Below are 26,207 nucleotides of genomic sequence, written 5' to 3' on the forward strand. Positions count from 1 at the left end.
GGGGGGAGGAGGAAGACGAGTGACTTGATTTTTACCCCCATTGAAGCCAATGAATCTACTCGTATTAACTTCAATGGGAGCAAGATCAGGCCCTCTTCTAGCTACAAAATCTTAGGGCTGGTCTGCTCTCGGATTTTACATTGATATACCTATATCTTTCAGGGTGTGAAAAATTCACATACCTGAGAGACGTAGCTATACTGACCTAAACCTGGTGTAGACAGCACTAGGTTGATGGAAGAATTCTTCCGGCGACCTAGCTATCACCTCTTAGAGAGGTGGATTACCTGTGCTGATGGGACAACCCTTCCCATCAGCTTAGGTAGTGTCTACACTGAAGCATTCCAGCAGCACAGCTGAGTTGTGCAGCTGTGCCATTGTAGTATTTTAAGTGTAGATGAGCCCTTATCCACTATGCCAGTTGTTTTCAATCTTTTTTTCATTTGCGGACCCCTAAAAAAAATTTCAAATGGAGGAGCAGACCCCTTTGGAAATCTTAGACATAGTCTGCGGACACCCAGGTAGTGGACCACGGGGTAGAAACCACTGCTCTATGGTAACGAAAACCTTTCGCAGACCCCTTAGACACAGTCTGCGGACCCCCAGGTTGAAAACCACTGCTCTATGTTCAGATAAAGCATATACGTGAAAAGATGCATGTGTGCTTGAGACAGCGAGAGTGCCAGTGAGCTTTGGGACCTTCAGCTAACACCTTCCTTTCTGAAATGCTGAAAAAGATACCTAGCAATGTCAGGAAATAGGCCACATCCATCCCTGTGTCAGTCCTTTTAAGTCAATATAGTTACACGTGGGTGAATTTGGCCAAGTATTTAAAAGGCCTTGAAGAGAAGTGTCTCCCAGGGAGCAGCTTTCTAATCAAACTTCCAGCATTTGTACTCTAATGGTGGATATTTTTGTTTAAACATCTATTTCCTACCTCACTGAATTATTCTGAAATTTCTGACAGTAAGTTACACTGCAGTTCCCTCCCCTCAGAGAGTGCTTTGTGGTTTAGAGGCCACCACAGCAATGAAGCCATGATGAATGCCAGTGGAAAATCACTAGCATAAGAAAACTGCCAAGTCTACACTTTGTTTAGCTATTTCCCACCAAATCTAAAGTTTCTTTTACAAAACATGTTTATCTCTTTGCCATTGAGAGGAGGGAGAACCCAGGGCAAAGTGCTGCACTCTACCCTTGTTAATTCAACCTTCCCCAAAACCTTTTCTAGCCACACAAATAGCAAGAGCAGGAAAGGTCTGAATTAAACTATTTCCCCACCTCACTGAGGGGTGAACATCAAAGACTAGGTGGGGGGCTATTTACCTGCTAACATCAAGCCCAGAAATTTAAGTTTCTGTCTAAATGATGAAAAGCTACTGTGTTGTGGGAACATAGGCCAAAATTTTCAAGTGTGGGTGCGTAAAGTTAGGCTCCTGAATTCATATTTGAATTCACTTTGCAAGAAGCTGGGAATGGGCGACAGAGGATGGATCACTTGATGATTTCCTGTTCTGTTCATTCCCTCTGGGGCACCCGGCATTGGCCACTGTCAGAAGACAGGATACTGGGCTAGATGGACCTTTGGTCTGACCCAGTTTGGCTGTTCTTATGTTCTTATATTTAGGTTCTCAAATACAAGGGCTGTAGTATAATTACAGGTTTCAGAGTAACAGCCGTGTTAGTCTGTATTCGCAAAAAGAAAAGGAGTACTTGTGGCACCTTAGAGACTAACCAATTTATTTGAGCATAAGCTTTCATGAGCTACAGCTCACTTCATCGGATGCATACTGTTGAAAGTATAGAAGATCTTTTTATACACACAAAGCATTATACTTTTTGTAGTATAATTGGGCAACACAGTTAAAACAGCAATGAGTCTGGTGGCACTTTAAAGACTAACAGATTATAATCTGTTCGTCTTTAAGGTGCCACCAGACTCCTTGTTGTTTTTGTGGATACAGACTAACAGGGCTACCCCCTGAAACTTGACACAGTTAAAACAGGTTTCAGAAGGGTAGCCATGTTAGTCTGTAGCAGCAAAAAACACATCCACCCTGATTGAATTGGCCTCGTTAGCACTGACCCCCCACTTGGTAAGGCAATTCCCATCTTTTCATGTGCTGTATATTTATACCTGCCTACTGTATTTTTCACTCCATGCATCTGATGAAGTGGGTTATAGCCCACAAAAGCTTATGCCCAAATAAATTTGTTAGTCTCTAAGGTGCCACAAGGACTCCTCTTTGTTTTTACAGTTAAAACATGATTCCTTCTACACCACAAGTCTGAAGTCTCCAAGATACTGTGGTGATGAGAATGGGACAGACAGAAAGAACAACCTATATGAGTATGTTGTAACATGATCCCAGAAAAAAACATGTCTAGTGTAGCATAGTCCTAGATAGAGACAAGAAGTCACTTTTGAAAGAAGTGTGTTCTGCTTTTCCTCACACTTTTTAAACAATGGGCCCCTTGTTTAGTCTCTCTTAGAAGTGGGACTTTCCTGTCCTTGCATTAACTGGAAAGAGCACAGGATGTTCCAAGACCTGTCATTTTTTAGAACTTTTTTTTCTCCCGGTACTCAGTGGAGGCACATAACTCTTTTCAGCTGCATCTACAAGCTGCTGTACTATAGATTTCATCTATGAAGGGAGTCCTGTGAGGTCACAGATTAATGCCTTGCACTTTACTCCTGCAGACTCAGCTGCTGTCTCTACAATGCTTTGTTTCCTAGGACCTAGACCCTGACTCAATTACTGTCAAATGCATGCTGGTAACAGCCAACTTTAAGTGAATTTACCACTGCTGACATGGGCTTCCTCCCAGAACTGCAATAGCCATACTACACTATAAGCGAAGCCCAACTCCAATCCCTACTGCGTCTATGGTAGGTTATATAAAATGGTTATAACTCTACATCCATTCAACTCTAGCACTTAAGAAGTGGATGACTTAGCAGGCCCTCATACTTTACTGCTTGATGCAGCTACACAATTTTGCCTCTCCCGCTGCTGCTTCACTGAGCTGATTGTTGGCTTGTTTGTATCTTATGCCATGTTATAGGGACAATTACATAAGGGAGTAGGCTGAGAGCAGGCACGTGAATGACTATCATAGTGTGTTTATAATTTTTTTTTAATCCTTTAATCCCCTTTCCAAAAAATCCTGAGCATTTCACTAAAAATGTCCAGTTTTTCCCTAAGTGTTAACGATGACGTACAGTGGAAGCCATTAAACAATCAACATTCCCCAACCTGTTACCACAGTTACCTTCTACTCCTAGGCCTGGTCTACAGTACATGGTTAAGTTGACATAATCTGCCTTGCGTCGACCTAGCTGTGGAAGTGTCTTCACATAAATTTGGCTCCAGATGACCAAAGTGCCTCTCTATGCTGATTTAGTAACAACGCCTTCCAGACCCGTGTGGAGTCATGGTTGATGTAGTTAGGTTGACGTAGCATCAGTATAGACACTGTGTTGCTTCTGTCGACTGTTGCTGGCTTTCAGAGCCGTCCCGCAATGCCCCACACTGACAATACGATCGACACTAGCGCTCCTGGTGAGAACGCGCACCGCTGACACAAGGAGCCAAAAGTACATATACACAGGTGATTTAATAACTGCGGTGGCTGTGGGCCAATGTAAGTTAGGACATGATTTTGTAGGGTGGATGTAGCCCAAGTGTTGCAGGAAACTGGGATAACCATAGGCCCTCATCCTGTAAACTTTCTTACACACGTGCTTAACTTTACTATGCTGAGTAGCCCCTGTGGGAAGCAAACCACAGCACAGCCTTAGTTTTAAAAAGGTTCAGCAGTTCTGTCCTGAACAAACACAAGGGCAAAGCAGAGACAGTTTCTGCGATTCCCTTGGTCCCTTCACTCACTTTCTCCAGGCTGTTTCCCCATTCTATTAGGCAAATGTAACTAACTTTATCCTGACAGGTTTCAGAGGGGTAGCCGTGTTAGTCTGTATCAGCAAAAACAATGAGGAGTCCTTGTGGCACCTTAGAGACTAACAAATTTATTTGGGCATAAGCTTTTGTTGGCTAAAACCCACTTCATCAGATGCATGGAGTGAAAAATACAGTAGGCAGGTATATATATATATATTACAGCACATGAAAAGATGACAGTTGCCTTATCACATCCTTTATTGGGTACCAAGCAGAAGCGCACCCTAGGAGTGGTGTTTGAGGTGGGGTGGCATCCCCGCATGGGAAATGGAGGGTAGTGTCTCATGAACCTCCCAGCCAGAGGTTAAAATAAGGTGAAAGGAGCAGGTGAGCTGCTTCCCCCAGCTGGGGGCGGGGGGGGGGAGGAGGAAGACCCTTAGGGGTTTAGCAGAGGAAGGGGGGGGCACCCTTAGGGGTTTAGCAGGGAGAGAGAAGGGGGGCACCTTTAGGGGTTTAGCAGGGGGAAAGGAGAGGGAACTACCCTAGGAGTTTAGCAGGGGGAAAGGAGGGGGGCACCCTTAGGGGTTTAGCAGCGGGAGAGGAGGAGGATGCCCTTAGGGGTTTGGCAGCGGGAGAGGAGGGGGGCACTCTTAGGGGTTTAGCGGGGGGGCACCCTTAGGTGTTTAGCAGGGGGAAAGAAGGGGGGCACCCTTAGGGGTTTAGCAGGGGAGCACCCTTAGGGGTTTAGTGGGGGAGAGGAGGGGAGCACCCTTAGGTGTTTAGCAGGGGAAGAGGAGGGGGTGCCCTTAGGGGTTTAGCAGGGGGGCACCCTTAGGGGTTTAGCAGGGGGAGAGCAGGTGGCGCCCTTAGGGGTTTAGCAGGGGGAGAGCAGGGGGACACCTTTAGGGGTTTAGAGGGGGGGCACCCTTAGGGGTTTAGCAGGGGGAGAGGAGGGGCACCCTTAGGGGTTTAGCAGGGGGAGAGGAGGGGCACCCTTAGGGGTTTAGCGGGGGGAGAGCAGGGGGACACCTTTAGGGGTTTAGAGGGGGGGCACCCTTAGGGGTTTAGCAGGGGGAGAGGAGGGGCACCCTTAGGGGTTTAGCGGGGGGAGAGGAGGGGGACACCTTTAGGGGTTTGGGGGGGGCACCCTTAGGGGTTTAGCAGGGGGAGAGGAGGGGCACCCTTAGGGGTTTAGCGGGGGGCACCCTCAGGGGTTTAGCGGGGGGAGAGGAGGGGAGCACCCTTAGGGGTTTAGCGGGGAAGAGGAGGGGGCGCCCTTAGGGGTTTAGCGGGGGGCACCCTTAGGTATTTAGCAGGGGGAGAGGAGGGGGGCACCCTTAGGGGTTTAGCAGGGGGAGAGGAGGGGCACCCTTAGGGGTTTAGCGGGGGGAGAGGAGGGGGACACCTTTAGGGGTTTAGGGGGGGGCACCCTTAGGGGTTTAGCAGGGGGAAAGAAGGGGGGCACCCTTAGGGGTTTAGCAGGGGAGCACCCTTAGGGATTTAGCGGGGGAGAGGAGGGGGTGCCCTTAGGGGTTTAGCAGGGGGAGAGCAGGGGGCGCCCTCAGGGGTTTAGCAGGGGGAGAGCAGGGGGCGCCCTCAGGGGTTTAGCGGGGGGAGAGGAGGGGGACACCTTTAGGGGTTTAGAGGGGGGGCACCCTTAGGGGTTTAGCAGGGGGAGAGGAGGGGCACCCTTAGGGGTTTAGCGGGGGGCACCCTCAGGGGTTTAGCGGGGGGAGAGGAGGGGAGCACCCTTAGGGGTTTAGCGGGGAAGAGGAGGGGGCGCCCTTAGGGGTTTAGCGGGGGGCACCCTTAGGTATTTAGCAGGGGGAGAGGAGGGGGCACCCTCAGGGGTTTAGCGGGGGGGAGAGCGCGCCTCTCCCCCACTCTCCGGGCCTTTCACCGCTGCTCCCTGCGGAGGCGGGGTTCTGGCTCTCGGGGAACCAGGCGGCCCCGTGCCCGGCCTGCGGCGCTGTCCCCCAGCCCGCTCCCCCGCAGCCGGCTGCGGGCAGGGACCCGCCCCTCGGGCGGGGAGTGGGGGGAGCCGAGACATCAGGCGGGCCGGGGCTTAGCCGGCGCTGCGGCTGAGGCGAAGGAGCAGAGCGTCCCTGCCGCGTGCGCTCCCGGTCGCCGCGCGCCCCAGCCCGCCCAGCATGTCCCAGACCGTGGCTCTGACCGGCCCCTCGCCCTGGGGCTTCCGGCTGGTGGGGGGCAAGGACTTCAGCACCCCGCTGACCATCTCCCGGGTAAGCCCGCCCGAGTGCCGCCCGCCGCGGCCAGGGCTGCGAGGCGCCCCCCTGCAGCAGCCAAGCGGGGCGCTTAGTTGCCCGGGCTCAGCGCTGGCTGGCTGGGGGGGCAGCAGGTCTCCGCGGGCAGCTGGGGCTCGTTTGTACAGCTGTCGAGATGCCCCGGTGCTCTCGCCTCCCGCCGAGCTGCGGGGTTGTTTTTTTGGGGGGGTGTTTGCAAAGGATGGGGGGGAGCCGCAGCTCCGCACGCTGGGAATTGGGCAGCGGAGCTCCGCCTGGAAACGCAGGAGCGGAGGTGACTGGCAGAGACGGGGCTGCGGTGCTGGTCCCCGCTGCACCGCACCGGGCGCGCGCGCGCCCTCGCCCCGCTGGGTCTGGCGGGGACTGACTGGTGCGGGGCTCGCGGCCACGGTGGCAGCAGGTGGAAGGAGGCTGCGGGGAGTGGGCTGGGTGCGTAGCTGATCCCACCGACTGGCGGTTTCATTCATTGGTAGCCAGACCTTTGAGAGCTGAGGGTTGTTCAGAAAGAAAAGGAGCTGGGTCGTCCAACACTTCCTTGGTGTAACTGTAACTCCACCGAAGTGGATGAAATTATACCCGCTGAGAAACTTTCTGGAGGCTTTGTCTGCAGCGGGATTTGGCAAAAATCAGTGCGATGCAGTTGGGCCTAAATTAAAATTGAGTTAATAGGCTGAAAAGTTGCGTACCCCAGCCTTATGATTTGGAGCCCCCATCCAGGAAAGAAGAGTGAGGGGAGAGAAGTCGGTTTTGAACGTAGTTGGTAAAAGCTTACTTTTCATGCTGCAAACTTACACATTTTCTTGCATTCCTGATAGTGCCTTTGTTTTGTTTTACAATGAACAAAAATCTGCATTTTTGTGAAAGGCAACCAAGTACAGTGACGGTCACCAGGATCTTCTCTGCATAAGGTGGCTGTGGTCATACAATGGTTTAAAGATCAAAGCCTTAGATCAAAGCGGGCCACCTCCTAAATTATTAATTCTTTGTTCACTCTCTGAGAAAGTAAAACAGTGCAGTATTTTCACCTGATAAGAGAACAATTGCAATGGCATTCCTTGTTCACCTGGAAGCACAAAGAAAGTGACATGTGACAGGTTGGCTGGGTAAACTATTAGGTTGGGCCAAATTTGGCCTTCAGTTTCACTTATAAAATCCCATTTTTCAAGTGGGGTTTCAGGGACATAGGTTAGGACAGAACTTGGCATTTTATGTCTTACAGGATTGCAAATATAATAAGGACTAACTTAACTCACAGTAATTTACCATGCCATTTAGTTAACAAAAAGTAGTGTTTTATTTTCTTGAATAACCCTTTTTGGGTTCAATTCATTTGGGATGAGCATTTATACAATATAATTTTAATAAATATGATGCAGAATATTTTTGCAGTGTAAGCAGTTTGAAGTTTGTTGGTCCTTTCACAGTAGCGTTGTAAACTTATTTTTCCTTTCTGTACTTAGTATTGCATAAATCTGTCCTCCTTGAATTGGTGCAGCTGGATATTAACTATCTAATTTATTCTATTCTCCATTTTCCTATAGACAGATTCATTCTAGTTATTTAAATATATTGGTAAAAAAGACACTATATATTGCATCTTTCATGTAAAAATATAAAATATTATACCTGCCACTGGAAATATCAAGGCGCAGTTGGAGGAGAATAGAATCATGGAAATAAACAAACATGTCTGAGTTTTCTATGGCATCTTCTAAATGAATATTTAAGATGAATTCTTAAAATGCAGTCTGGGTATATGTCAAAGAATAACTGTCCGATCACTGCATATTCTATTCTAATATCTTAAAGGCTAAAACCTTGTTTTCCAAAGTTTTCATATTTGTGTCAAATGCATTAAAAGTAAAAATGCATTGACGGTAATTAACATCTCTTCAGTTCTTTTCAGTAAATAACATGTATTTTCCAGTTATTCTGTCCAGTTTTTAGATGTAAAGAAACTTCCTGTCTATAAAGTAGAGGGATTAGTCCTGGGGATAGGTCCAACCCTGCAGTTTTTGTTTAGGTAGCTACAACTGCAGTTAATGGGAGCTCTACTTAAGTAAAGACTGCAGGACTGGGTCCAACACCCAATCCTGTGTTGCATAGTAACTATTGCGGTGTCAGGTACTTGTGTATAATACCATAGGGGTATGTTTTGGGAGTTTCTTTGTTTAAATACTGCTGCTGGCTTGAAGCAACTTGTGCACATTTTAAAAAATCCTTCATAGGAATGTGTGCAGGTAAGTGATGTATGCTGGCCTGGATTAACAAGTGTGGTGCTTTGCTGAAGCATCTAAGTATCCTGTGCAGGGCTGTACCCTGCAAAGTGCAGAGTTCTCTCAACTACCCAAACTGAAATCAATGGCAGGTGGGATTGCTCAGAAGCTCTGAGGAGGCATTCAGCACCCCCACAGGATTGAGCGCATACTTTTTGTGTTGGAGTTGAATAGTAAGTTTCAGGATATCAGTCATGTGGTCATTTTACTTTTGGAATTAGTGAATAAATGCTCCACAGATTATTGATAGGCATTCCAAGGAGAAACAGCTGTTAGAAGATGCTTCCCCCCACATACAGAAATTGTTCACCAACTCTGTACTTGCCAGTAGGAGTCACTGCACATAATGGAAGTGAGTAAATAGGATTTTAGGAAAGCTATATGTGATTATAGAAACAAACCATGTTTTTTAAAAAGAAAAGGAGTACTTGTGGCACCTTAGAGACTAACCAATTTATTTGAGCATAAGCTTTCGTGAGCTACAGCTCACTTCATCGGATGGATGAAGTGAGCTGTAGCTCACGAAAGCTTATGCTCAAATAAATTGGTTAGTTTCTAAGGTGCCACTAGAACTCCTTTTCTTTTTGTGGATACAGACTAACACGGCTGCTACTCTGAAACCTGTTTGTTAAACTACTCAGTTTGTAATCTTGAAGTTACACACACTGAAAAGCTTTGCATGTTTGCTTTCATTTCAGGGTGTTTCTTATCACACATTACAGGAATCTTTTGGTTTTATTTATTCATTTTAAAATAAAAACAAAACGAAGGAAAAATGTAGCATGGTGAATAGCAACAGAGGGTATTTGAGCAAAATAGATCTGTTAAACAAACATATGCTAGATATGCCCAGAGGGGAAGTAATTGGCCTGCAGGTGTCAACACGTATTTCATTAATTTTAGGAAGTCTGTTAATTTTCTCCCCCATTTTTACGGAATTTATCACAATTAAATAACTACCCGTCTCTTAGAGATCGTAAAATATTTCTCTTGTGAAGATTAAAATTACAAATGTAGGTCAGAAAGCCTGTTTTATTGTTACTTTGATGGAAATATTATGTTAGAAAAACTATAGAGCCTGGCTTTGCAGCAGACAAGGAGCTTGCCAAATTCCTGATCTGATTCAGCAAATTTAGGGGCTAGAAACTTTTTACTTCAGTGAACAGAGACATTTTACTTTGGTCCTAAGAGGGTGTAACATGTGATTAGCAATTGTATAGTATTTCATGTTATTCATTACACTTTATGTACTAACTTTTAGTAACTTTTTAAAAACCAGTCAGACTTCAAGGGTTTGATCTTGCTGTGATTGAAATCAATGGCAAAACTTCAATTGACCTTGATGGTGTAGGCTCAGTCCCTAAGTACTCAAGCTTGCAAGATGATGAGCAATGCACCCTCAAAGCTAATGTGAGTCTAGGGTGCTCAGCACCTTGTGAGATTGGCCACTAAAATGTTAGCACTGAAGAAGCATTATTGGCTAATAATATCTGAAAATGGTAAAAATATCTGAAAATGGTAAAAATCAGGAAAGACACTTAAACACTTGGTAAAAACATCAGTGTTTTATTTTGGGGGTTGGACGAAAGGCTAAGCTTTGTAGCAGATTGCACTGTGATGCAGATGTTAAGTGTGAATTGCTGCACTCCTCTGGTAATACAGCTGTTATTGTTGCTAGTTGTTTTACATAGATTAAAAGGACATTGTCAGGTCAAATTGAGTCCCACTTTTAAGGATTACTGAAAATAAGCTTTTACAAAACCATGGGCCAGTGAAAATGTTTTGTTGTTGTTAATATTTATTTAAGTGGAAAGTTGTGATTTCTTTTCCCCAACCCAGATATTGTAACATTCTGCTAAGGCAAGATAATAGGAAATTAAGTATGAATTGACTGTGAAGAAAAATGAAACTACCTTATTTTCCTTGTCCCTCTGTTGATGCAAATCCTAAAAAAACAGTATAAGTAGTGAAAACAGATTTCAAAAATTTTATTTTCAGTAATCTAAAGTGTTATCTGTAACAGAGATTAAATTTGTTTGTAAATATGGGGCCAAATATTGGGTGCCCTTATGCAGAGAACTCTTAGACTGACTTTGGGTCTGAAAATCCTCTGTGGCAAAATGCACAGGAAGGGACTGTAGGAAAGAAAATCTCCATAAGAATCCCCTTCTAGTGTTCCTCCCACATTGCCCCATCTTTTTTGGGGGTGTGTGTGTGTAGACAGAGATGACTGGAAAGGTAAAGCCAGCAATTTAATGGGTGAAAACCATTAACTCAGTAGGAGTCTCCAGGCTGCTAACTAGTTGGGCCAACTGAGCTTTGTCACTCCGTGTTGCCAGCTCTCACAATTTCTTTGCAAGTCCCATGACATTTGGTGTGGTGTTTTTTTTTTTTTTTTTTTTTTTTTTAACCCCAGCTCATAGAGATGTGATTAGGCCAGAACCTAAACTTTCATTTAAAACAAACAGGTTTCTAACCTTCCTGATTACAGAAGAAGCTTGACACCATGACCTAAATGTTTTCTAAGAGCTCAGAAAGCAGGAAGCAAGTAAAAAGAACCTACTTGTCTCATGATTCTTTTTCAGGGGTATTGACTTGTGATGTTGACCACATACTTTGGACTGGCAATGCTGTTTTTATATGTGCCCTTTGATATCAATACACTTTCCATCATGACCATTCGTTTGATCCACTTGCCACAACCTACTACCCAATCACCAAGGACCCCACTTATTCACCTTCCCTTTCAGGCTTCCAGTTAGTTCCATAGGTTTCTTATTGCTTTCTCATAGTGCTTCTAACAAGAGCCTTAAAATTTTCATCACTTCTGTGTTCACTTGTTAGGATGGTTAAAGTTTTCAGTTGCAGACTGAAATTAGAGTCTCCAGTGTCTAAATACACGTTATGATGATGTAAGCACTTCAGACGGATATAGAAGTTAAAAAAATTATGCTAAGAAATGGAAACCCCACATAAAATCCACTAGATTATCTTTGTCTGTTGAAAACCAGGTAGGTTTTTCACAACCCTGATCTCCCCTTGTGTGGATATAATGGGTATGAGCCAGACCTTTAATAGGAGTTTATGTTCAGACAGAGGGAAGACTTCAACATTTGTTCTGCTCTTTTAAATCTGATTAAGATGTCTCTAATCGCTAAAGACTTGATAATTTAATCCAGATTTCTCCTACAGGATGAGACCCTCCGTTGTTTACAACACACAAGTGTATTTGTGTCTGGTTTGTTTTATAAATCATTCAGCAAATAAGTATTTGGCTTTCCATGACTGCTAGACTACTAGGGAAAAGAATAATCTCCCTCTAGACTAGACAATTCACTAATTTTAATGGAATGCAAAAATACTGTTGCTGCTGTGAGAGCACACAGCGAGCAAATGTAAGACAACAATCTACACTTAGTTACCTAGGTGAGACTCCTTTAAGATTGCAGTTTCTTTTTCAAAGTCCATCTTGCCAAACTGGGTTGCAGCAAACCGATGAAGACAGAACTTGGCCTTTATATTCCAATTCCACTAAGGCCACATTTAAAAACATAAGTGGAAACAAATGAAACTACTTGTGTGAATAAAGACTGAAGAACCAGACCCTAAAATACCTGTATTTATAGCATGGCCATGCAACATTTAAGGAGGAGACATTTTAACAGAGTACAAGTAGTTGAAGGTTGTAAACCCCAAGGGAGGGAGAGGAGTTATTTAGGATATTATAGAGAAGAAGACTAAAGATGGGCCCTCAAGGAAAGCTGTGGAAATGACTTCACATCATGTATTTAAAGCTGTTCTGGATTTAGCACTAAAAACATTCAATAATATTGTAGTGAACAATCCTGCCCTGACAGGGAGATGGATTGTATGACCTACTATGTCTGTTTTCTATCTTTAACTTCCATGGTAAATCATTACAGTTGCACAGATGCCGCTGAGACTAGAGTTTTGCCCATTGTTTTCCAATAACTAGATTCAGTTTGCTGGGGCATTTTAAGAAAGCTCATGTAATCAATAATCACAAATATTTCTTAAAGTTCATTTGTTTTTCCTGAAAATAGTTTTTCTATTTGATAAATAGAAAATTGTAGGTCCACAAATATAATTACATAGAGTGTCCTGATCCTTCACGTCAGCAGCAACAGCGGTTACTCAGCACCTTGTAGAATTGGGCCCTGTACCAGCAGGGTTTTAGTGAGGATCGCGATGAGATCAGAGCCACACCTGTCATTATCCTCTGTCTAAAATCATTTGGAGCCTCAGCTATGGTACTGGTTACTAGATTGCTTTAGAGAGGCCAGAACTCTAGCCTGCATGTTCAATTAATGTTTGGGATAGTTTTTAAAATTTTACTCTTTACTTTTAATTTTTTAAAAATAATATTTTAAAAGGAGCTGTAGGAAGGACAGATTTTGGGGGAGGGAAGGGGGCACGTTCCTTTCTCCCATACCCATCTAGCAGCAAGAACTAATTCAGTTCATTTTTCCTCCTGTATGTCGTCTGTGAAGCTGAAATTGGCCAGGCTGAGTTTAGCAACTTCAAACATATGTTGGACTGAATTGTGCCCCCATGTTAGGTGCATCAGAATCGTCACCACAATACCGGCACAATGCTGGGAATAGCATTTTTAGTGCAAGGCTGCTCTCTGAGCCATGCAAGGTGGCACATGGCGTATGGGCAAGTACAACTGAGCGTGGAGCTGAGGGAAGAACGTTGTGTACTATCTCCCCCTTTGTGGAATTTACAGAGGCAACAGCTGTTTGAAGCTGGCCTCATGATTTGACAGACATTGTGCTAGAAATGAGACTTAAGATTTAATTAGGTAAGGATCTGGTTACTGTCAGCTTTGCTTTCTTGGCTAATTATTCCAAGAACTGCAGTTCAAACAAGTTGAACTTTATGGAAAATCAGTGTACTTCATCTTTTAGTTTCGATTGCTAGGATACTTCCTCTTTTTCATTCGCTGTGGTTTAATAACAGAAACAGAACCCTTCATTCAGCACCCTGCTTCCAGATTCCTGAAAGTACTTTACAGACATAAAGCCTCCCAATGTTATTAGGCATAATAATACACAAAGTTGTATAGAAGTTAAGAGGTTTGGTCCCACTGCAACTCAGTGGCAGAGCTGAGGTTATCTCATGTTTTTGTTTTGTTTTGTTTAGTACCTATCATGGTGGTATTTAAGAGCTGAATAACAGCCAGGAGTCATGGCTCTCTGATTTCCGGTCTAATCATGAGATACACACCCTGCCTGTAATTAAAATCATCATCTTATAAGTACAGTAGGCATATTTAAAATGCATTTGGATAATTTATGGCCCAACTGTCCTGTCCAACTCCTACTGAAGTCAAAGGTATGTTTCTACTGAGTTCAGTCAAAGATGCCCCAAGCCTTTATGTTTGGAGAAAATGTAGATTTACTCCAATAAACAAATTACTCATAATTGTCCTGGGTAGCTTAGTATATTAGTCCCTCTGTTGATTTCTGGGAGTGAACCAGAAAACACATTTTCGGTATTGGCCCATAATTACACAAAACAAATGAATGTGTGAAAAAGAACATATTTACAATCTATTTTTGAATGATGTAGCACTTCCATGTTTGAATGTTGAGATCATGCATTCTTTAAAGAAAATTTAAGTGTTAGGTTTTATTTTACATTCAGGAGAGTATTTGTTCTGGTAAAGGGTTGGGAGGTTGTAAAAGTAAAGGTTTCTGACAGAACAGTTACTTAAAAAAAAAAAAAATTTCTGATCTGTATGGATTTTGCTGTAGGGCTTCCTGATAATCACTCTGGATATCATTACAATCCTGAGCCTTTTAAACACATTACTTACAATGTATATGCCATTCATTATTGTAATGTAGTCTAATAACCACTGCTGAGAGACCTAGAACCACCAAATATGTGTTTTCCCCTGAAGCCCTTCACGTTAAGCCATTGTTTAGTTCCTTGGTTTTGTTTCAAATTTCTGCAACTCTGTATTTGATTACGCTTGTTTAATGTAGCTGGTACTATTTAATCTATTGCTGCAATCAGTTTTTGATTAGAGCTTTCAAATAGATTGGATTGACTGCTAAATGTGCATCAGTCCTAAAACTAGTATTGCAAAGATTGTCTGCTAGCCTTTGCCAGGTATATATCGCCTGTCTGACAGAACTAAGAGTTGGTAGCTGTTTCTTTTACTCAAAGTATACTTATATGTAGTAGATTTTTAAGAAGCTAAAATGTAACTTAGAGTAAGTTGAAAGGAGTACTTGTGGCACCTTAGAGACTAACAAATTTATTTGAGCATAAGCTTTCGTGAGCTACAGCTCACTTCATCGATACCACTCCATACGGCTAAATTCAGTGCCTTGCATAATAACAGGTTTCAGAGTAGCAACTGTGTTAGTCTGTATCCGCAAAAAGAAAAGAGTAAGTTGATCCTTTTGGCCATAAGGAAGTCAATTTGTGTGTGCCAGGTGTTCTCATATGTTTGCCCTAATGAGAACTAATTGTAAGATCTGTTGGGAGTGGGAAATTTGGGCCATTGCGACTACAGTTGTAATGACACTTAAAAATCATTTAAACTAAAGGTAAGAGCTAGTGGAATTAGATTTAATATATTTTTATTGCTTCCTAAATGTTCTGCCTTCAGATTTTATTCAATAGCTATGAGAGGAGAATAAAAATCTCTTGCTATTCAGCCTTGGAGTTTGTTTAGAAGAAAATACTAAAGAGAGAGCCTAATGCTAATTACTCTAATCAAGCACACTGATAATCCAGGGTAGGAAACTAGGTGGAAGGAATGATCCATGTAGTTCCAGTCATACAAGGTCTGACCTTGGCTTGAGTTTAGCAAAATAAACCTAATCCACCCTAAAATACTGTAGGTCTTTGCCAGACTTGACAAAACAGAAAATGTTCTACACATTCAGGGGGATTTACAGCATTTTTAAAATTGTTAGTATAATGACAACATTAGCTTTAAAATAAAATTCGAACTATTGCTCTGTTAAGACAGGTGTTGAGAGTTCTTGTAAAATGACCTGTAGCCAAAAAGCTAGATACTTTGGAGCTATTTTTTATTAATCCAGTTTCTCCCTCTAACCAGTATCAAGATGGTTAAAATGACTTTCCCAATACTAAAAACAAGTACAATGATATTTTTCTCTTTGTCATGTAGAGCATGATAGGCCCCAGTCCTGGTCCCATTGCAGTCAGTACATCTGCAGGCTTATGCAAAGTATTTTAGAATTTCATCTCCCAGTGTGCTGGCCATAACGTTGCTGGTTGTGCAAAATTTCATAGCGAGCCAAGGTTTGAGCACTGTGTTATTCAGTAGTGGTCCTTACACCCTCTTGAGAGAGAAATCTATCACTTTTGTGTGTATATACAAACAATATTTTTACTATTTATTTTTTGGTGGGGAACAATACCACTAGGGTATCTACTCTGCTCTCCAAGAGCATTGCTACCAATATAATATCAAAGCATCACAAAGGCCCTTTCAAAGTTCATGCCATTACTGATCATTTCTCATGGAATGCAGCAGTATGAAGGAGCTATGCTGGCCTCATCTATGTTTCAAATTCATGTCCACCAGAACTTCAAAGTAATTTCACGAAAAAATATCTTGTGAAATAATTTAGTGACATTTGTGTGCAATCCACAGTAAGATTTCCAAACTTTAAAAATACAGGAAAATCAACCTACATCTAGCTCCAGAACAGAAGGATTCAAAAACATTTGTTATTCCAAATACTGAATGTTGCACAAGGACAGCTCCTCCACCCCTGCAGTCAATTTAACTTTGCCTTCAGTGAGAGGGAGTCTAGGCATCACATGATCAGTTTTCCCAATAGGGAAGGTGTGGTGGGAGCTTGAAGGTAAATTGCAAATTTACCCATTCCTTGAACTTTCATAATCAATTGCAACATGAATGAATGAATAAATCATGATTTTGTGTGTTTCTGCATCTCCCTAACCTGTTACTACTATTTGTTATTACTATCAAAAGGAGATTACATATACTTACCCCTCTGGTTGGGAAACCCAGTACTCTTAAAAGCCATAAGCCGCTTCTGTTTGTCTCCTGTAAAGCACACAGGAGATTGCTCCAAAACTGTCCTAAAGCCATACCACTTACATTCCAGGAAGTGACTGGTGGGATGGAGGTAGCCAGTCAGTGCTACGGGGGTAATACAGCTGCAATTCAGTCCTGCTGCGGAGGGTAATGAGCAGGAATGTCTCTGCTTATTGTGGATTAGCAAAGGCAATTGATAAGGGGAAGCAAACTGTATCCGATACCTTTCAGGATACAGTTGTTGTTCGGAGCATTGTTGTGTCCAATTCTGAGGGGGCCATGTTTTAAAAAGTATTTAGTTGCCTAAAGATGCAGCTAGGTGCCTTGTGAGAATTTCAGAAATGCCTATGTGCCTCTCTGCATATTTAGGGGCCCAAATACCTTTTAAAATGTGGCCCTTGGGTGAACTGTGTATTTCTTGAAGAAGGAGCTCTTAAGTCTGCATTTATACTTTAGTTTGTCACTTGCCTCCTATTGCTCAGTCACTGGCATTCTTAATTCTCCAACCTCATCAATTTATATAATATATAGGTTTGTGTAATTTATAGGTTTCAGTGGTTCTCAGCTTTTTCCATCTTTGACCAAGGTGAGCCTCAAAGATCTGGACTGGAATTCAAACTGCAAGAAAGCCTGGATCTAAGTTTTGATTTGGATCCATCTGTATTTTGAATGTAAAACTATTATGAAACATCTTGCAATCTCTCCATCCTGAATCTCTTAACCTACTTATTAATATGTCTTTGTTCTTACCAAATTTCTGTGTTGTGGGAAAGATGCAGGTGGATTGGAATGAAACATCTGTTATTCTCTCCCGTGAACTATGCTAAAACAGAAAGCTTAATAAAATAAACAGGAAAATGCTAAGGGTGGTGGTGGTGGCGGTGATGGGTATTGAACTTCATTGGTTGATAGCTTAATTTTTGATTCTTCCGATTTAAAAATCTTGCTATACGAAGTACTGCAGTGGTGGTACATGGCCTGCTGTCTGAGGATAGAGCAAGTTCATTTGTTCTCTCTGATAGCTGTGAATTTTGTCATGTTTTTGTTAGCTGGTCAGATGTGGTCTTTCTAAGGCTTTGATCTGGGCCTTTTGATCATGCTTATGGAACGGTATGTTCCCCTAACTTGCCTATAACCAAGTCCCACTGATAGAGAGCAAAAAACGCAGTGCTGGCTACAACAGAGCTGGGAAGACTGACTCTGTATCATTCACTGGCGGCCCATGGGAACTCTTCTGAAAAGGTAATATAGCCCCGGGCTACAATGGAGCTTCACTCCCAGGGAGCAGGGGGAATCACCTGGGACCATGGAGCAGTCCTAGAAGGAGAGAACATCTGCACAGATGGTCCAAGCCTATAGCAGAGCTCAGGGGATCCACAGAATTAGGGTTGCAAGCCCCCTGCTTGGGGGAAATATGCCTTGCTCTTTGTGAAAGAATTTGGAGGACATGCTTGAAGGGGGAACCTTGCAGAGTTTTCCTCCCCCTTGGCCCCATTGCCATGGGTATAGGTGGGGCACAATGGGACTGTCAGGTTTTGGCCCCCTCTGGTTGGTTCCTTAGTGTGCTGGGGAGTGTTGAGTTTGATCTCCTTGAGAGAAAACATAAACACTGTGTGTGTGTATTTATGTATGTTTCAAGTATAAACGGTGTCGCTTAGGAAATCAAGTTGCACATCTCCAAACTCCAACTAGCTCATTACAGTATAAGCAACAGTTGTAGGAGTGTTTTCTTTTACTGGCTTGATGTCAGACATGAGCACTTTTAAAGCATATGCAAACTCCAGTGGCCAGATAAGATAGCAACTGGTATTTTTGTTAAATCTCTTCCTTAAGATCTAATTATCCACTCATCTTTGTGTTTTCTCTTAACTAATGGGATAATGAAGCTTGGCCTAGCAACGCCACCCACAGCCAGGGTCATACATTTGAAAGCAAACTCTCCACATGAGTCTCTGGGGAAGCAGACTTCACATCATGACGGAAATGTGTCAGTCTCTAGGGGAAAGAGCCGACCACTCCACACATCAGCAGCTGCAGACAGCATCACAAAGAGACTCATTGATGCTGCTGCTCCTCCTGCTCTTGGAGGGAAGGAAGGTGGTGGGTGTGTGGCAGTTTTGAGACAGAGGATGGGGTGCGTGTGAAAATCCTCTTAAACCCAATGACAGCTCAGTCTTTAGCTGAGCAAGCGTAACTTGTTCGTAATTATAACTGTACACCCCCTCTCCTGCCCCTCTCTCACCCCACGTTAGCACCGCCTCTGGGTTTCTCAGCATTTCTTGTTTTATCCATGAACATCTTAGCTCTGGGTTACAGACTGGCTTTTTGGGGATCTTGTACAGCACAAAACATGTTTAATAATTCATCACTCAAGAGCTCTTTCTCCCCTTTTCTGTCCTTGTGCTTGGTGCAGGAGCAAAGAAATCCTCGGTGGATTTATATTGTCGTTGCACACGCTCCTGGGTTTTTCAGCCCTTTAGGGGGGATGCCTGCTTCCTGGTATAAATTAGAGCTTCAGGGATGCGCTCTCAATTGCCTGTGGCCTTCTACGGCCATCCAGCAGATGAGACCAGCTGGAGCATAGTGTGCTGTGGCTACACCTCCTGTCCTAGGTGCTGAGAGGAGGAGGGGTATTGTAGAGGAAAGGGATGCTTACTGGGGCTGTTCTGTCCATAATTTTACTTCTAGTTTTGGGGGGCATTACAAATGACAGATGTTTCCAGTGTAGTTCATAAGGCAGACAATTGTGCTGTGTGATCACCTCAATAGTGAAACACATGGAAGTTCTTGTGTTTTCATAGCTTTATTTATTTATTTTAAATCTCCATACATTTGCACAGAAAACTTCCCCAGAACACATTACTGGGCCAATGCAAAGTAATGATACTTTACATCCTTATAGTACCTTCCAGCTGAAAATTCAGAAGTACTTTGCAAATTTTATTGATCTGATGCCAGGCATATATTAAAAAGTTAGGTCAACCCAGCTGCATCGCTCAGGGTGTGAAAATCCACACCCTAAGTGACACAGTTAAGCCCTAAGCCTGGATCAAGCATGGCTGATCACATATCTGCACTATGAATCAAACTAATTTCAATGGGCTAGATAGGAATGGTGCCATATGGATTTATATTTGCTGAAAGGACTATAAATGCATGGCAATGATAAATAGCAACATATCCAATTGGGGAGGGTATCGAATGGGGGTAGTGCAGAGATTTGGAGTCAGGGCCAAGGCCCTTTAACATCTTTGTTAATGGCCTTGCAGGGAGATGAATGGAATGTTAATGACAGGTTTCAGAGTAGCAGCCCTGTTAGTCTGTATTCGCAAAAAGAAAAGGAGTACTTGTGGCACCTTAGAGACTAACCAATTTATTTGAGCATGAGCTTTCATCATTCGGATGAAGTGAGCTATAGCTCACGAAAGCTTATGCTCAAATAAATTTGTTAGTCTCTAAGGTGCCACAAGTACTCCTTTTCTTTTTGGAATGTTAATGACACTTTCAGTTGACACTAAATACTGGTTGATTGTAGTGTTGTTGCCGTGGTGTTGGTTCCAGGATATTAGAGAGACAAGGAGGGTGAGGTAATCTCTTTTACTGGATCAACTTCTGTTGGTGAAAGAGATAAGCTTTTGAGTTTTCACAGCGCTTCCTCAGGTCTCTCTGTACCTCTTCCAGACCGTCGCTAGGGCGGGGAGGTGGTGGTGTTTTTTCACACCCCTGAGCGACATAAATTTTGCCAACTTAAGTGATAGAGTAGACATGGCCTATGCTTGAAAGTGTGTCTCTCTCACCAGCAGAAGTTTGTCCAGTAAAAGAGATTACCTCACCCACCTTGTCTCATTAAATACTGGCTAATTTAAAGACCTCAACTCAAATTATTTAAAGATTTCTTTAAGACCACAGTGTTTACAGTGTATTTGGCCTGAAGTCACTGTAAATTCTTTACTGCTATGAATGGATACTGAGCTAAACATTAGCATCTGTGTACTAATGCTCTTTAGTCTGCTGGACAGCTTAGCACTGAATGCTGTGCAAAAATTGTGTCTTCCTGTGATCTGTGAATTATATGCAAGTATTATATGACACATCCGACCTGAACTGTTTCCATGTGAAATGCATTCCTCTCACAAAATACATCATGGGTATTGACCAGCTGAAGATGACAGGCTTCCTAAATCAAAGAATGTGAGTCACTGTTTTCAACTGGTTGTAAAAGACTGAGGGTCTGATCCTGTTTTTGCTTATACAGCTATAAAACAGGTTTCAGAGTAGCAGCCGTGTTAGTCTGTATCCGCAAAAAGAAAAGGAGGACTTGTGGCACAGTCTCTGAGCTATAAAACAGGAGCAGTTGCACTGAAGTCTTTCAGTTTACACCAGCGTAAAGGAGAATCAGGCAGAGAAATTTTGAGTTTCTCCAGTTTCTTCTAAATATCCAGATGTCAGAAGAGGGTGGTGACACCTGTCCAGGGGCTTTTGAGTAGGATCAGCTACAAAGAATTTTAAATTATATAAAATTAAAGGAGATATTCTTTCCACATATACTTCGGGACCAGCTGGAAATGCCGACTGTACACAAGTGATTATTGCACAGTATTTGCTCCCTCTCCTGCAATATGATCAGCTAGTACAGACCCTTGTGCCCCAATGCAATCCCGCTGACTTCACTGGGATACAAGGGTCTGTGCAAAACACAACATACAGACAGCCCACATACTGAAGAGTTTACAATATAGACAAAACGGGCACAGAATAGACAAAATGTCTTGGGAATCCCAGAAGGGAGTCCCATATTGACTCACTTCTTTTGGCCATCCTGGGAGAATTGAGTCTTTACTTAATAGTCTCCAGGGAAGGTATCCCAAAGTATATGCGAAAATGTTTGCTTCCTCAAATAGCTTGAAGTGATAACAGGTGGCTCTGATCAGTAACAATTGTAGATGTTGATAGCGAGTGTCTTTATTTTTAACTGTTTCCATTGGAATTAAAAAAAAAAATCTTCATGGAAACATGGAGATTAAGGGGCAGATCACTAGCTGGTGTAAATTGTCATCGCTCCGCTGCAAACAGTTTATGCCATCTGAGGATCTGTCTGCATGGATCATGGATATTGTCTTAGGTTTTATAAAAGTTTGTGTTTACATAACCTTAACTATGGAACAGGGGTTTTTTGACACTTGTCCCTTGTAATAAAGATCTGTTTTCAACAATGGTAATTTCCAGCATCCTTATTGTCACAAAGCCTCAATAGATTATTCACAGATCATTATTTTGTCTTAAAAAAACCCCATTCTATTCATTACATTCAGCAGCATGCACAAGTAAAGTTCCTTTGAAAATTATCCAGAGCTCTGGCTATAAAGTGACTTTAAAGTGATATAGAAGAAATTAATAAAATGGGCTGGCACAGATATTTTAATAGTGTTTTTAATTCCCTAGTATGTGCCTGCTCACTCTCAGACCTGCTGGCATATACTTCATTCATGTCACATGTACTTTGGTTACTGATCAAAGCAGGCTCTAGGTCTAGCTGACTGGAGGCATGGATCAATCTGCCAAAAGCCCTGTGCCAAAAATCTCGTTTGATTTATGCCACTTTAACTCCACTGATTTTCAGAACATGCCCTTTAGTGAATTCAAGTCAGCCTGCAACACACAATTATTGAATAAATCACATAGCCATACCTGCAGAGAACTATTGACTAGAACCCTGGCCATGTCGCACTCAACACCCAGTTCTAACACTTGAATTAAAAGAGAACTGTAGTTGCTAATAATTAAATGGCAAATAAATAAATAAATCATTAACATAGTTAAGGTTCCCCGGGGATAGCTTTTGCCCTTCCAGAACATGGAGTTCAGCAGAAACCAAGGAATACAGAGTTAAGGCAAATGCCTAAGGTGGGTTTCAGACTTCAAAGTTGTAGGCCCAGTGAGGCATTAAGTGGCCCATTCATCTCAATGAGAAGTTCTCAGAGGAAAGAGAATACTCCATGTTGATGAATATAGCTTGAAACAATTGCTCTGAGATGGGTGAACTGCACCATTCATGTCAGTGGGTGCTCCTTTCCTGCCAGCAGTGCAGGAGAGTTTCTGATGTGTGTTAAGCATACTGGTTCTTAGCCCCTCACCCCAGTGTTTTTGGTCATTTGCTCTGAGCATGCCTGTTCTAAGCTCCACTTCCAGAGGGGCAGGGCTTCTCCAGATCCTAGCTCACATGGGGGTTAGGGAGAAAGGCTTGGATACCACAGAAAGGCAAGCCCTCACCCCAGAACTTGGCTTACATGAGCGGGAGTGAGAGGGGGGTCAGACTGTCAGATGGGCAGGGAACCCCAGATCCCAGCTCGCATAGGGTGGTAGAAAGAGGGGTGCCTATGTCCCTATTGTCCCCTAGTTCCCTGCTATTCAATCCATGTCCCCTTCACCTGAGACCCTCACCTTTCTCCCCTCCTCTACTACCCATCACCATTTGTCCCCTTCTCTTTGATGCAGCCCCAAACCCCTCTCACCCTTATTCCCCCTCACTCCTCCCCTAAAAGGCCCTCCCTTTCCAGTAAAAGCATTTGCATATCTAATTAATTTTTTTTATTACATTCCCCCAAAATAACCTCCTTGTTATACCAATAAAATAAAAACCAGCAGGATCTTATTAAAGGGGAAAAGGCAAAATGCCACATTTATTGTGAATACAGAAAGAATCATAGTAAGCAGTTAGTTATAGCTATAACATTCCATTCGATTTCATATTTATTCACACACACACACACACACACACACACAGAGGTTCTGCAAGGTTGTTATCATAGTTACCAGCCTTAGAGTTGCTCATGCCAAGCCACTGGCCAGGTGGCCTGGACATGAGGAGGGAGCAGATGCTCATCTGACGCTCCTGGAAGTTGGTTTGCAGAATCAGACCCCAAAGTTCTCACTTTCTAGAGTCCATTTTTATAGGAATTTCTTCCTATGCCCGTCTATGGGAATTGCTTCATCATGCAGTTGCTGAATCAATCAGCAGATGACACATTCCTGATGGCTCTGTGCTGCTAGATGTTATCTCGTTCTTTGGTTCTCCCATTCTTGAGGCTGTTGGATGGATTCCAGTCTGCCCTCTGGGGGTCCTCTGGTTATTTCCACTTGACTCCTTCTTTAGCCGATGGACACTGGAGTCTTAGGCTGGGATCTCCCTGATAATTCAGTTTTTATACACACCAAGCATCCATCCACATACATCCTCTATCTCTGTTTTAATCACAATTGTTAACAAAGCGAGATGAATACAACAAAAGGGCGGGGAGTCTCTGGGAGCTGTTTATGTTGTTACAGAGTATTGCTTTGAGTCTCTCTCTGTGTGAGTAGTTGTTGTTACAAAGAATTGCTTTGAGAACAGACTCTGTCTTAGGATGTACTAACACAATTAGCAGCTTGCAAGTTTCACACACAAAGGGAGAGAAACAGTACCAAAAACCAAAAGACCTCTTAATTAGTAATACCCTGGAATTTAAACTATGGGGAATCAAACTCATTTGTGATTTTAATACAGAACTTCTTTAATATGATCTAGCATCCTCACATGCCCTTCCTCCCCCAACAGAGACAGATTTTACTGATATACCTCCCAACCCTTTTCAGATTTCTGCCCAAGGAGGATCAGGTTCAGAGACCTACTGTTTATCCCTTTGAGCTCTCCAGCTGGTGTGAAACTTCCAAGACTAACAATCCTATTAATTTCTCTCTCTCCATACTCAACTCAGGATAATCAATTTGGCATGAAAATCAGGCATGTGGGTCACCCTTATGACAAGCCAAACTGAAGAAGCAAAATATTTTTGAAGTAACCTTTTAATTTTGATTTCCCCAAAGAGCTGGTGGGTTCCATGTCTGTACTCATTTGGGGTAACTTTTGAGTGTTGGACACCCTGGTGCAATGAACTGAGCCGTGGTTTGATGTCTGTGTGACCAAAAATGAGTTGCCGGAATCTTTCAATTTATAAGAAAAGTTGTTTTGTTTCTCCTTAGAGTTATATCTTGGGAACCCCTTGTTCAAATGGCCCCAAATTTGGATCAATGTCAGAACCAGAGGGCACTGTTAAGTATACCAAATGTCAAGGCTAATCATGAGTAACCATGTAGATTTTAGAGCAGTTAGAGTCAAGCTTTAAATACAAACCTGGTCTTAAGTGCAGTAAGGTTGTTACCCTGCTATAAAAGATCCCTTATCCAATGAGTGTGGCAACAACCAGACACAACTTCAGATTTTCATGCCTATGAAGGCCCTGATCCTGCCCTAGAATTCTTCTGTAGGTCCCTGTACCCATGCAGAGTCCCACTGAAGCCAATGTGAGTCTGCCCTAGAACAGGGGTTCACAACCTTTTTATTTCTGAGGCCCCCCCAATATGCTATAAAAACTCCACAGCCCACCTGTGCCACAATAATTGGTTTTCTGCATATAAAAGCCTGGGCCGGTGTTAGCGGGTAGCAGGCAAGGCAATTGCCTGGAGCCCCAGAGTCCTACATTGCTACATTGCTCAGGCTTTGGCTTCAGCCCTGGGTGGCAGGGTTCAGGGCACGAGCTTAAGACCCATATGCTATGGCTTCGGATTTCTGCCCTGGCCCCCAGTGCGTCTAATGCTGGTCTTTTTGGCAGACCCCTTGAAACCTGCTCAAGGTCCCCGAGTGGGCCCCGTGCTCCTGGTTGAGAAACACTGCCCTAGAAGATTTAAATGCAGTTGAGGCCAAAGCCAGCACGTTAGAGGCCCCCATTAATGTCCACTTCTCGGTGGCGGGAATTTGGCTCAGAATGTCAATGGGATCATTTCACTGCTGTAAATCTGGAGAAGTTGGCCTGTAGGGCTTTAAAGGTAATTCAGCAACCAATACAAATGTTGGGCCTGACGTGCATTACTACCTCCCAGCTAACTAAAGGACCAATGTTTATATCCCAGACTAACGAGACCTTGAAAAGCATTTCCATGAATAGTGTAAAATAATTCCAATATGAAAAAGTTGCCAAAGTAATTTTAAACAAATTACAAACTAAAAATAGGAAACCACAAAGAACTCTGTTTATTCTCCAAGTAAACTCTGATTTAGTTTAGCTGAATGGAGGGGGAAAACCCTATTATAAATATAGATTTTACTTGTACATTATAGAAAGTGGACACTTTCATCACAGTGGAGCCTAAAAATGAAGCAGGTGGAAAGCCCCATGGTTTGTACAGAACAAAATAAGCCATCTGAAAACATTGAAAAGTAAATAAGAAATGCCAATTCATCATGGCAAATGCATCAAAGGGCCTAGTGCAGGTTTACTGTTCTGATTAGACATAAAAAGAGGTTCTGAGCTCCCCATAAACCCATAGAGTTCATGCCCCACTGGTACTCTGTACCCATCATCATGAAGGGGGTATTCTGTGACAAGTGGCAGGGTCAATATATTTTAAACTGGATGCTCCCTGCCCTGTTCACTCAATGTCTTTCCACATTATTCCTGCCAGGGGAACGAGATATGCCCGCAGAGGGCTCTGCATGGTGCTGAGGCTGGATCAGAACATGAGTTCATATGATGCTCCTTGCCAATACAAAACGGGCCTCAAAATCAAAATGTCTACCTGAGCCTCTCTATTAGCCAGGTGATATTGCTATCGCCTGGTCCACCTCTCACCCCTTGTCTATCTCACTACATCTGTCATA

The 26,207-nt window shown here is 43.1% G+C and overlaps 1 protein-coding gene across 1 annotated transcript in view; it reads left to right on the plus strand.

The window, feature by feature from the left end:
- Positions 1-5,933: 5,933 nt before the first annotated feature.
- PDLIM4 (PDZ and LIM domain 4) overlaps positions 5,934-26,207 on the plus strand; it is a 93,012-nt gene continuing 72,738 nt past the window's right edge. Inside the window, exon 1 of the mRNA XM_074960482.1 lies at positions 5,934-6,142. Within this exon, the coding sequence (XP_074816583.1) occupies positions 6,050-6,142 (93 nt within the window). The 5' untranslated portion in view covers positions 5,934-6,049. The remainder of the gene's footprint in view (positions 6,143-26,207) is intronic.

Source organism: Natator depressus, chromosome 8 (assembly GCF_965152275.1).
Source record: "Natator depressus isolate rNatDep1 chromosome 8, rNatDep2.hap1, whole genome shotgun sequence".
NCBI lineage: Eukaryota > Metazoa > Chordata > Testudines > Cheloniidae > Natator > Natator depressus.